Source organism: Ornithorhynchus anatinus, chromosome 1 (assembly GCF_004115215.2).
Source record: "Ornithorhynchus anatinus isolate Pmale09 chromosome 1, mOrnAna1.pri.v4, whole genome shotgun sequence".
Taxonomy (NCBI): domain Eukaryota; kingdom Metazoa; phylum Chordata; class Mammalia; order Monotremata; family Ornithorhynchidae; genus Ornithorhynchus; species Ornithorhynchus anatinus.
In genome coordinates, this window is record NC_041728.1 from 109,815,670 (window position 1) to 109,829,294 (window position 13,625).

At 44.1% G+C, this 13,625-nt stretch overlaps 1 protein-coding gene across 1 annotated transcript in view; it reads left to right on the top strand.

Annotated features, from left to right (window-relative positions):
• The window catches only part of MED12L (mediator complex subunit 12L), a 521,479-nt gene that overhangs the window by 499,539 nt on the left and 8,315 nt on the right, over positions 1 to 13,625 (top strand). The window contains exons 42-43 of the mRNA XM_039912671.1: positions 2,091 to 2,198; positions 12,453 to 12,534. Coding sequence (XP_039768605.1) covers positions 2,091 to 2,198; positions 12,453 to 12,534 — 190 coding nt within the window. The remainder of the gene's footprint in view (positions 1 to 2,090; positions 2,199 to 12,452; positions 12,535 to 13,625) is intronic.

Below are 13,625 nucleotides of genomic sequence, written 5' to 3' on the forward strand. Positions count from 1 at the left end.
AGGGGAATGACATGCCCAGAGGGTTTTTGCAGGAAGATGAGCCGGGCAGCGGAGTGAAGAATAGACTGGAGCAGGGAGAGAGAGGAGGAAGGGAGATCAGAGAGCAGGCTGACACAGTAATCTCGCCGGGATATTATGAGAGGAGGCTGGTGACATCCCAGAGCGTTTCTGTAGAAAGATAATCCGGGCAACGGAATGAAGAATAGACTGGAGTGGGGATAGATTCAGGAGGATGAGAGAGCAGAGAGGAGGCTGATGCAATAATCCATTTGCGATACTATGAGAGCTTGTACCAGCGAGGTAGCAGTTTGGATGGAGAGGAAAGTGCAGAACTTTGCAATGTTGTGAAGGTAAGACCGGCAGGTTTTGGTGATGGATTGGATGTGTGGGGTGAATGAGAGAGCAGAGTCAAGGATGACACCAAGGTTGTGGACCTGTGAGACAGGAAGGATGGTAGTGCCGTCCACAGTGACAGGGAAGTCAGGGAGAGGACAGAGTTTGGGAGGGAAGATAAGGAGCTCGGTCTTGGACATGTTGAGTTTTAGGTGGCTGGCGGACATCCAGGTGAAGATGTCCTGAAGGCGGGAGGATATACGAGCCTGGAGGGAGGGGGAGAGAACAGGGGAGGAGATGTAGATTTGGCTATCATCTGCGTAGAGATGATAGTTGAAGCTGTGGGAGCGAATGAGTTCATGGAGGGAGTGAGTATAGATGGAGAACAGCGCTTAGAATGTTGCCTGCCACATAGTTAAGAGTTTAACAAATACCATAATAATTCTTAATCTTCTATTTTTGTGGTGTGATTGGATATCTGCACTTAATTTTGGTAATCTGCTTCCCTTTATGTAAGAAAAATTTCCAAGGCATATTACTTTCCTATACTAATCGATAGGAATTTTCATATTCTTGCTTATAGGTAATAGTTGAGGGAAGATTTTTAATGTCAGTTGTATATGTTTATTTGCAAACAGATTCATTACCAGAGTTGCTTTTGAAAAATGTGTTGGGTAACTGGCCTGTGAAATGGAACAAGAGCCATTAGCCAAGCAGTCCCTGCTAGCAGTGCAACCCAATGCGAGCAAAATGTAAAAAGCCACAGAGTGGAGAAGCAGTGGGGCAAATTGGAAGGAGCCTTAGACCATGACTCAGGGGACCTGGGCTCAAATCCTGTCAATTGCCTGCTCGGTGACCTTGGGCAAGCCATTTCACCTCTCGGTGACTCAGGTTCCTCATCTGTAAAATGCAGATATAATACCTGTTCTCTCTCTCTTAGACTGTGAGCTGCGTGGGCGACAGGGATACAAAATCTGCTTATTTTATATGAGCTTAGTACAGGGCTTGGTACGTAGTAAGCAGCATGACATAGTGGATAGAGCAGGGGCCTGAGAGTCAGAAGGACCTGGATTGTAGTCCTGGCTCCGCCACTTGTCTGCTATGTGACCTTGGGTAAGTCACTTCACTTCTCTGGACCTCAGTTACCTCAGCTGCAAAATGAGGATTACGACTATGAGCCCCATGTGTCCAACCCCAGTGCTTAGAGTAGTACCTGGCACCTAGTAAGTGTTTAACAAATACCATTTAAAAAACAAACAAACAACAACACTACAATTATTAGAAGGTGAAAACAATCCTTCCTATCACAGTATGGCCAGTGAGCAGTTCACTGGAGACAGAGAGGTTGAAGGAGAACACAATGCCTGATTACTTCATCTCTCGAGAATGAAAAAGCCAGCCAGTGTGGCTCAGTGGAAAGAGCATGACCTTGGGAGGCAGAGGTCATGGGGTCTAATCCCGGCTCTGCCACTTATCAGCTGTGTGACTTTGGGCAAGTCACTTCACTTCTCTGTGCCTCAGTTACCTCATCTGGAAAATGGGGATTAAGACTGTGAGCCCCTCGTAGGACAACCTGATTACCTTGTATCTACCCAGCGCTTAGACCAGTGCTTGGGACATAGTAAGCGCTTAACAAAAACTAAAATTATTATTATTATCCGTGGGTGGCAGTGACTGATTTTTTTTTTTTTAAGTTGCAGCAGCAACAACAGCCCCAGCCCCAGCCCCAGCCCCAGCCAGCCCAGCCGCCGCCACAGCCGCCGCAGCCCCAAGCTTCTCAGCCCCACCCTCCGCCGCCGCCACCACAGCAGCAGCAGAGCCAGCAGACCCTCGGGCTTCAAGCGATGCAGACCCAGCAGCCTTTGGTAAGCAGGCCGTTGGCAAGGCTGGGTGCAGACTGTGCTTTGATGCTCACAGAAATGGAGCCTTGGGGAGAGTCAGAAGGCATTATTTCATTATTTCATTAATGAATGATGAATAGCAAAAATAAAAAAATATTATGCAAATGAAAAAATGAAATACGAGAGTCAGGGAAGCAGCGTGGCTCAGGGAAGCAGCGTGGCTCAGTGGAAAGAGCCTGGGCTTCGGAGACAGAGGTCATGGGTTTGACTCCCGGCTCTGCCACTTGTCAACTGTGTGACGGTGGGCAAGTCACTTAACTTCTCTGTGCCTCAGTTACCTCATCTGTAAAATGGGGATTCACTGTGAGCCTCAAGTGGGACGACCTGATTACCCTGTATCTCCCCCAGCGCTTAGAACAGTGCTCTGCACATAGTAAGCACTTAACAAATATGAATATTATTATTAAGGCATTTGGGAGAAGCAGAGCCTACTCTCCAATTTAAGGGTCGAAGTGGGAGAGAGACAGGGTTTTAGGAGAAGAAAGGGGTTGGGCTTCACAGAGCTAACGGGTCAAAAAGACTCCATCAGGTGCACCTAGAGCTTGTCGATCTCCCTGCCAACCTCGCACCCACCTCCTACCTCTGGCCTCGAATGCCCTCCCTCCCTCTTCATCCCCAAAATGACCTCCTGGTTAAACCACAGGGTGCAATTTGAAATGCCAACGCCCCAGTGGTCAGAAAATCTGAGACACCCCATACAGGAAGTGAAGTTTCATCTTACAAGCCTAAAGCCTCCCTTCTACTATTTAGTTCTGGTGATGCAGGAACGAAAGCACCGCTGTCCTCTCATCCCCAGAGGTTGGGAGGGGAAGGGCAGAGGAGTTTGGGTGGACAGTATGAAGAAGCCTTCTGCCTCCACTGCAACAGGTGTGGGCAGAATTAACCTGCAAAACCCATAGCTATTTGAACATTGGGCCCCCATTCCTTTATAATATAGCCACCTCCACATCAAACAGAAACTCCTCAACATTGGCTTTAAAGCACTCAATAACCTTGCCCTTTCTTATCTCACCTCATTACTCTGCTGCTACAACCCAGTCCACACTCTTCTTTCCTCTAATGCTAACCCTCTCACTTTGCCCCTCGAGCTCATCTATCTCACTGCCAACCCTCGCCCATGCCCTGCCTCTGGCCTGGAACACCCTCCTGCCTCATATCCGACAGACAATTGCTCTCCCCTACTTCAGAGTCAAGGCACATCTCCTCCGAGAGGCCTTCCCTGACTAAGGCCTTCTTTCCTCTTCTCCAACTCCTTTCTGCATCACCCTGACTCACTGCCTTTATTCGTCCCCCTTCCCAGCCCCACCTCACTTATGTTCATAGCTGTAATTTATTTATTAATCTTAATATCTGTCTCCCAACCTCTACACTAAGCTAGTTGTGGGCAGAGAATGTCTCTCTTTGTTGTTATAGTGTATGCTCTCAAATGCTTAGTACAGTGCTCTGTACACAGTAACCTCTTCACATATATATGACTGAGTGATTGATTAACTATCGCCTCTTTCCATCAGCATGTCAGCTTAGAGGTGCAGGGGGTGTATTGTCTCTCCCTCCTGGCCACCCTGCCCAGGAACCTTGTTAGATGGGGTAAATTTTTGATGATTTTATCTTTCACTCTGTCCTTGCCCTGTCAATCAAGACCATCTCATCTCCAAGTCAAACTATGTAAATAGTATTTAAGTTATTTTCATCAGTTTTGGTGTAACTGTAAATTCATTGATGGGAGGTTATCCTAATGATTTGACCTCTGGTGTGAAGACGATGATACTGAAGGTAAGACTGTATCCATGACTGTGCCTGTCAGTGACTGTCAGTGCCTGTCACTTTGCCCAAGAAAATCTAGTAGTGCGTGTCTTCTGATCCAGTGCATTTCGGGGATCTGGGTGGGGCATATGAGGTCAAAAACCATGGCCTAGTGAAAGAGTACACAAGCCTGGATGTCAGAGGACCTGGGTTTTAATCCTGGCTTGGCCACTTGACTGCCATGCGACTTTGGATAATTTATTTAACTTTTCTCTGCCTTAGTTTCCTCATCTTTAAAATGGGGACTAAATCCTACTCCCTTTACTTAGTCTTTGATCCCCATGTGGGACAGGGCCCATGTCCAATATCTACCTTAGTGCTTGGTACTGTCTTTAACACAGAGTAAGTGCTTAATATCAATTATAATTACAATTATAAGATAGTTCCTAAGAATAGTGGGAGAGAAGGCAAGGGACCCAGGAGCAATGGGGAGTGATATAAGGATAATTTGCTTAAATTTTAGGATTTGATCTTTTTGTTGGGACTAATTCTAGAATGGTACATTTATGCTTGATTATTAAATGCTACTTTATTATACTTCATTTATTATACTCTATTAAATGCTACTTGCATTTAGTTCTCTGGGAAAATATATCCTACAATGTGAATGTTCACAATACACCCACATTTTCAAGGTACATATTACCACCATATCCTGGAGGGTGCCATTTTCTCATAAAGGCCTATATTTGTTTCTACTATCTATAAATCTTTTTTATCGGTCTCTCCCAGTAGATGGTCAGCTGCTCGAGGGCATAAAGTATGTGTTTTGCTTGAAGCAGCATTGCCTAGTGGATAGAGCATGAGCTGGGAGTCAGGAGGATCTGTGTTCCAATCCCAGCTCCACCATTTGTCTGCTGTGTGATCTTGGGCAAGTCACTTCACTTCTTCATGCCTCAGTGACCTCTTCTGTAAAATGGGGATTAAGACCGTGAGCCCCATGTGGGATGGGGACTGTGTCCAACCTGATTAGATACAAGCTAATTAGCTTGTATTTACCCCAGCGCTTGGATCCATGCCTGGCACATAGTAAGCACTTAATAAATACTACTATTATGATTATCATTATCATTATTAATGCCCACTGGGGAAGCAGCAAGGCCTAGTCGAAAGAGGACAGGATTAGGAATCAGGAGACTTGGTTTCAGGGCCAGCTCCTCCACAGGAGCTAGAGTTACTGTGCAACTTGGGACAAGTCACTTATCACTTATAGAGCTTGGGCCTGGGAGCCAAAAGGACCTAGGTCCTAATCCCTACTCTGCCGCTTCTCTGCTGTGTGACTTTGGGCAAGTCGCTTCACTTCTCTGTGCCTCAGTTATCTCATCTGTAAAATGGGGATCGAGACTGTGAGCCCCATGTGGAACAGGGACTGTATCCAACCTGATTAGCTTGTATCTACCCCATTGCTTAGATTGGTCATTGCCACATAGTAAATGCCTAATAAATACCATCATTATTATCTTCCCTGAGGCTCAATTTCCTCATCTGAAAAATGGGGACAAGGTAGACCGAGTGTCAGGTAAGATAGAGCCTATGTCAGATCTCACCACTTAGCACATAGTAAGTGCTTAATAATTAAGTCATGGGAATTAATGGCCTCGTTTACCCCTTTGGAGATGGTACCTCTTAGTGACATTATAGTTTTTTCAAAGATGAATAAATTATGATTTGGAGAGCCAGGCTCTTCTGACTTCATTTTTGGGATGTTGATGCTATGATTTACCCAGGAGTGGGGGGAGGGGGTTCACTTAGGAAAAAAAAGATGTGAAGGTGGTCTCCTTGTACTTAAAGAAACGTGTTTTTCCCTGAAAAAGGTAATTTTAGTGCCTGAGGTGCAGTGACCTCCACTCATCACCCCAGCAGCTGAAACACATGGGAGGGGGGTGGCTTCCCACAGGTTTTAGAAAAGTGAGTGTGTTTCTCTAGGATTTCCACCCTAGAACCAAGAACCAGGTATATTGACTCCCTACCCCCCACAAAATGCAAGAAGCTGTGTGTCTTCTTTCCCTTCCCTTCCTAATCCTCCTTCTTTCTCCTCCTCCTCCTCTTCCTCCTTTCTCCCCTTCCCCCTCTACCACTGCTGTACCACTTCACTATTTTGCCCATGATGATGGATAAAAATGGAAAGGATAACCCTGGGCTCGGCAATCCTCACATTTGTAGAGGAATGAACACGATGCCCTTGGATCTGGCTGGAAGCACATGTGATATATGAGATCTCAAAGAAATTTAGGATGTTCCTAGGGGGAAAAAAAGCATTTATACCCTGCAGTTATTTTATGTGCATTGCATTTCTCTCCTGAAAATGTTACTATGATTTGTCATTGTCAGCACTTATTAATGAGTTATAAATGCTCTTTTTTTGTATGATTCATTTTATAATATGCCTTTGGACTTCTATGTATTTCATTTTAAAAGTATTTCCTAGTACCTCCACTATATTTAATCATTCGAGGAAAAAAAAAAATTTTTTAACCTGACTGGAGATATCCAGCCTGAGGAATTTTCTCTTTCTTGAAGTCCAGAAATTCAGAATGATTTACTCCCCTGGGATGATGATTGCAGTCTTCAGAGCCTTTTCTGATCCTCCCTCTGGATAGTCCATTGAGGATCCTCATGGAAATCGAGAGCTCTTACCAATCCAGGAACTTTCCAATGATAGTCATTCTTATAGCTCTTTGTGGACAGGGATTGTGTTTGTTTATTGTTATATTATAGTCTCCCAAGTGCTTAGTAGAGTGCTCTGCACACGGTAAGCACTCAATAAATATAATCGACTGACTGACTTGAAAGATTTTGTGAATCAGGTATTTTGCCTTTCTCTATTGGGACTTGAAACATAAGAAAGGAGAACTTTCCGAAACAAAAAGAAGAGACTTCATGTGAAATGTGTGCTCCAAAAGAGGTCATTGGGTTGTTTAAAAAGTACAAAAAAAATCACAACTTCAGCATCCTAGAACCTAAGTCCAGGTTCTGGAATGAGGTCTCTAACAGCAGAATACTGTGAGCCACAAAACCAGTCAGTCCATTGGTGGTATTTATTGAGTGCTTACTGTGTGCAGAGTGCTGTACTAAGCACTTGGGCAGAGTACAGTATAATAATAAAACAGACACATTCCCTGCCCATTCCCTTACATGAACAGGAAGCAATTAGAAGCTGTGTAAAGCAATGGATTTCTTTCCTTCTTTCTCCTGGAGAGATAGAAAACTCATAGAGAGTCTGGCCCTTGCCTGTCTTGAACTCTTGGTGTCACGGTGCTTCGGTGAGAAGCAGCATGGCTTAGTGGAAAGAACCTGGGCTTGGGCGTCAGAGGTCATGGGTTTGAATTCCGGTTCTGCCACTTGTCAGCTATGTGACTGTGGGCAAGTCACTTAACTTTTCTGTGCCTCAGTTACCTCATCTGTAAAATGGGAATAAACTGTGAGCCTCACGTGGGACAACCTGATTACCCTGTATCTACCCCAGTGCTTAGAACAGTGCTCTGCACATAGTAAGTACTTAACAAATACCAACATTATTATTATTATTGTTATTTGAAACAGAGAAAATGAATTTATCTGGGTCCACAGAACAACCTTCCTGTGTGCTAGTCCATGGGCTAGGACTCCCTGCTTCCCTAATGCTTGCCTATATACTCCCAGAATTGAGGACTGCAGAAGAACTAAGACCCATTTTGGTCCCCCAAAACCTAAATACGCTTTATCAGTGCTTAATACAGTGCTGTGCACACAGTAAGCACTTAATAAATACTATTACTACTAAGTGGCAGACTGAATGCCTCAGAGCTGCCCAAGCACTTAGTAGAGTGCTCTGCACACAGTAAGTGCTCAGTAAATACGATAGAACGAATTCAGTAGTAGAACTTGAGGACATTAGAACTTTTCCTCAGAAGTTCAGAAATGTGGAGTTATATTTTTAAATGCATTGGGTCCAAATTCTGGCATTCTCTGCCATGTTGTGAAACACAGAGCACTGGTTCTTGACCAAGAGAGTACAATGATGAAAGGTACCAAGCCAAGAAATACAGAAAAAAAAACATTTGGTATGAGGTTTTTTATTTTTGTGGTCAGAATGACTTTCTGCTAGCAGATGTTATTCTGTTTTCATAGAAACAGCTACCTAAGATCATGAATCCATATTACAGTCCTCTAGCCATAATTGTGCGTGTACCTTGTGTCTGCTTCTCTGGGCCTAAATCATTTGGAAAATCTCTGCAGATTAAATCTTACCTGAGGAGGTTTCTATGGGGATGTATTAGAGGTTTAGTACGCATCGTAACGGACTTGAATTTCCTTAGCTTCTAACTTGTCCCAAATTCAACCACAGTTCTTCCCACAAACCTAAATCCAGCCAAAAATTCAGATTACTAAACAACATAAGCAGTATCATTACCGGTCCTGGAATGCCCTCCCTCCTCACCTCCGCCAAACTGATTCTCTTTCCCTCTTCAAAACCCTACTTAAAACTCACCTCCTCCAAGAGGCCTTCCCAGACTGAGCTCCTCTTCTCCCTCCACTCCCTCTGCCATCCCCCCTTTACCTCTCCGCAGCTTAACCCTCTTTTTCCCCTTTTCCCTCTGCTCCTCCACCTCTCCCTTCCCATCCCCACAGCACTGTACTCGTCCGCTCAACTGTATATATTTTCGTTACCCTATTTATTTTGTTAATAAATTGTACATCTCCTTGATTCTATTTAGTTGCCATTGTTTTTACGAGATGTTCTTCCCCTTGACTCTATTTATTGCCATTGTTCTTGTCTGTCCGTCTCCCCCGATTAGACCGTAAGCCCGTCAAACGGCAGGGACTGTCTCTATCTGTTGCCGACTTGTTCATCCCAAGAGCTTAGTACAGTGCTCTGCACATAGTAAGCGCTCAATACGTGGCTCAGTGGAAAGAGCACGGGCTTTGGAGTCAGAGGTCATGAGTTCGAATCCCGGCTCTGCCACTTGTCAGCTGTGTGACTGTGGGCAAGTCACTTAACTTCTCTGTGCCTCAGTTACCTCATCTGTAAAATGGGGATTAAGACTGTGAGCCCCACGTGGGACATCCTGATTCCCCTGTGTTTACCCCAGCGCTTAGAACAGTGCTCGGCACCTAGTAAGCGCTTAACAAATACCAACATTATTATTATTATTATTACTATTGAATGAATGAATGAATGAATGGAGCAGACCAATTGTTCCTTGCCCTGACTTGCTCACTTTATTCACCTCCCACAGCCCCTCAGCAGCCTAATTTATTTATTTATATTATTGTCTGTCTCCACCTCTAGACTGTTAGTTCACTGTGGGCAAGGAATGCCTTTGTTATATTGTACTTTCCCAAGAACTCGTTATTATTATTATGATTATGGTGTTCGTTAAGCACTTACTATGGGCCAAGCAATGTTCTAAGCGCTGGGGTAGATACAGGGTAATCAGGTTGGACACAGTCCCCGACCCATATGGGGCTCACAATCTCAATCCCCATTTTCCAGATGAGGTCACTGAGGCACAGAGAATTTAAGTGACTTGCCCAAGGCCACAGAGCAGACAAGTGGCAGAGCTGGGATTAGAACCCATGACCTCTGACTCCCAGGCCCGGGTTTTTGCCACTAGGCAGTTCTCTGCATAAGCACTTAATAAATATGATTGACTGACTGATCCAGCTCAGCATCGTGTTCGACAAGATGCTGAGTGAAACTATGTGATAGCTGTCTTTCCGTACATTCATCCTTATGGTTTTGGATGGATCATCTCCCCTTTGCCTGCCACATCCCTAACTTTCCTTTTAGAAATGCACTGTGGAATCCTCATCTTATGATTTATACAATCCTTTTTGGCACCTACTGATATTTCCAGCCTGCATTCATTTCTATGGTAACAAATTCCACATTTTTACCTTCCCCTGTGTGAAAATGTTTCCTTTAGCCCAACAAAACTCTCTTTTCCCTCTTCGTCTATCCCAGTAGGTGTGAGCAGACAGGGATTTGGTCAGAGTGGGGTGAGGGGTTGAGGGGAGAAGGACATCTGTAGTAGATTCCAGTTCTGAGATACCTTTGTCACCCAAAAGGAGTATTTCATTCAGTAGTATTTATTGAGCACTTACTATGTGCAGAGCACTGTACTAAGCACTTGGAATGTACAATTTGGCAACAGATAGAGACAGTCCCTGCCCATTGATGGGCTTACAGTCTAATCGGGGAGACAGACAAAAACAATAGCAATAAATAGAATCAAGGGGATGGACATCTCATTAACAAAATAAATAGGGTAATAAAAATATGTACAAGTGAGCGGATGAGCACAGTGCTGAGGGGAGGGGAAGGGAGGGGGGAGGAGCAGAGGGAAAGAGGGGTAAAAGGGGGCTTAGCTGAGGGGAGGTGAAGGGGGGCCAGAGAGGGAGCAGAGGGAAAAGGGGAAGCTCAGTCTGGGAAGGCCTCTTGGAGGAGGTGAGCTCTCAGTAGGGCTTTGAAGAGGGGAAGAGAATGAGTTTGGCGGAGGTGAGGAAGGAGGGCATTCCAGGACCGCAGGAGGACGTGGCCCAGGGGTCGACGGCAGGATAGGCGAGAACGGGGGATGATGAGGAGGTGAGTGGCGGCAGAGGAGCGGAGCGTGCGGGGTGGGCAGTGGAAAGAGAGAAGGGAGGAGAGGTAGGAGGGAGAGCATTTGAACACAGGTCCAGTTTTTCCAATGAAGGATACTTTCTGACCTTCATTTCTCTTGATTTATCTCTTGGAAAAAAAGTGAACCTTCCATCCAAACCTCATCTCTCTATTGAGACTGGACTGTGGTAGAAAGTGTTTGCTTCATTGAAATCAACTCAATTATGTCACTTCCCTCCCTTGTCCCATATTTTAAGAGATTATTTCTAAACTTCCTTTAGTAAACTAACTGAGTATCAATCAAAGAATCAGTGGTATTTATTGAGCACTTACCAGGAGTGGAGCAACTAAACTTAGCACTAGAAAGAGTACAATTCAACAAAGTTGTTACACAAATTCCCTTTCTAAAGGAGATGCTAACTTCTGACTTCTGATGGTGCATATTCTATGTACTGTTTCATATACTTAATCATAATATATTTTGTTTTTTAGAATCATAAGACAGTCTGCCCAATACACTGACTTCTTCATTTTAGAATGACTGTATCACCTCATCCTTAACCCAAATTGTACAAATGACTGATTATTTTGTTCTCCTTATAAGAAACAGAAAAATGAATGGAGGGGTTAATTTCATTTTTGGGGGTTTTTTTTGTATTAGAAAATGCCCCTGTCGAGAATGTTAAATGTTTGAACTACTATTTCAAAACTCCCTTCTCTACAGAGTTCCATCGAGTCAATGAGGCCTTCCTGATTAAGCCATCTTGTTCCCGACTCCCTCTCCCTTTTGTGTCTTCTGTGCACTTGGATCCATATCCTTTGGGTATTTGGTATTCACCCATCTGAAGCCCCACAGCAGTTATGTACTTGCCAGTAATTTACTTATATTAATGTCTGTTTCCCCATCTAAACTGTAAATTTATTGTGGGCAGGAAACGTGTCTATCAACTCAATTATATTGTGCTCTCCCAAGTGCTTAGTTCAGTACTCTGTACACAGTAAGCAATTAATAAGTACTATGGATTGATGAGTTGATTTTTTAGTCTAATGCTGCATTTGATCATTGATGGAGAGTTGTCAGTGTGTTTTTCCACTTAGTGTTAATTGTTCTTGGAGGTTGAAGATGCAAGATTGGTGTAATTTAATCAGTCAATTCTATTTCTGCAGCAAGCGTTTTCGTTTTCATATTTTCAGCATGACAAAAATACCAAAATACTGTACACCATCTCTTTATGGGTAGGGAACATGTCTTCTTACTCTGTTTTATCATACCCTCCCAAGTACTTAGTACAGTGCTCTGCACCTAGTAAGTGCTCAATAAATAGCGTTCATTAATTGACCATCTTTGGAGATCTTTGAAAGCAATAGATGTAGCCAACTGCTCTCCTTCCAAGATAGAGCACAGGTCTGAGAGTCAGAAAGACCTGCGTTCTAATCCTGGCTCCACCACTTGTCTGCTGTGTGTCCTTGTGCAGATCACTTAACCCCTCTCTGCCTCAGTTACCTCATCTGCAAAATAGAGGTTAAGACTGTGAGCCCTATGCGGGGCAGGGATTGTGTACAAACTGATTAGCTTGTATCTCCCCCAGTACTTAGTACAGTACCTGGCACATAGTGAGCACTTAGCAAATACTATTAAAAACAAAATGGGGACTTAGACTGTAAGCACTGTGTGGGACAGGAACTGTGCCTGACCTCATTAACTCATTGTATCTACCCCAGAGCGTAGAACAGTGCTTGACACTATGGTAAGCACTTAGCGAACACCATAATGATAATAATCGTCATGGGGAGGTTTACCCACTCTCACTCTTTCCACTACTCTTTTGCAGTTCCCCAGACAAGGCTTGCAGCAGACGCAGCAGCAGCAACAGACAGCAGCTTTGGTCCGACAACTGCAAAAACAGCTATCTAGTAAGTGCCTCAAACAAAGAGCCAAAACCGGATGAAAGGAACTTCCTACCTAGACTCCACTGGCAATTTTTTGGTTTCGTCTCTGGGTGTTCATTGGTGGAAACTTTAATCCCTGAAAATCTGATCGTTTTCCTCTGGTCGGGAGAGAGGAGGCTTCTCTTGTTCTTGTTCACTTGCCAAAACTGTAAAATTACAAATGCATATGGCATATTCATTTGTACCTGGCTCATCTCCATATATTGACTCATAGGCACCAAAATCACTTGCTGGACCACTTGGAGCATGCCAAGGAAGGGATTTTTCCCAGAGCCTTGTGCTTTCTCACTCCGTTCCATCTGAGTTTTCACTCTAATAGGCTCCCTCTGAAGCCAGCAATCCTTGATGGGCTTGTGTGGGGCAGTCAACTTTCCTTCCCAATCAGACCTCAGCCTGCAGTTGGCACTGGGATGAGTCCGACGGCCAGGATCCTTGGATCCCTGAATTTGCATCTCTTTTCTTGGGATAATGCCATCAGGGACATTTTTCCTTTTGCTAACCCTCCCTACTGCCCAATAAATCTCATGACTGATTCAGGCAGTTTGTGCCAGGAGACCTTGGTGCTGTCTCCTTTCCACTGTCTGAAAATTGTGGTCCTAAGTAGATAAGGTACTGACCTTGGTTAAAGTTGGAGTTGATCTCCTTTATTTTTAAATTTTGTGTTTATTTTTTTATGACATTTGTTTTTGTTTTCGTTTTTTTTTTCTTTCTAAAATGGTATTTTTTAAGCACTTACTATGTGCCAGGCACTGTTTTAAGCACTGGGGTAGATACAAGTAAAGCACGTCGGATGCATTCCCTGTCTCTCATTGGCCTCACAGTCTAAGTAAGCGTTTGTTTTAAGCGCTTGTGCTTTTTCTTGTTGTTGTTCTTCTTGTTCTACCTCTCGTTCTTGTCCTTGTTGTTCTCCTTCCTCTTCCTTCTCCTCCTCCTTCTTCTCTTTCTTCTTCTGTGTTATACACTTACTATGTGCCAGGCACTATACTAAGCACTGAGGTAGATACCAGCTAATCAGGTTGGACACAGTCTAATTAGGAGGGAGAACAAGCTTTGAA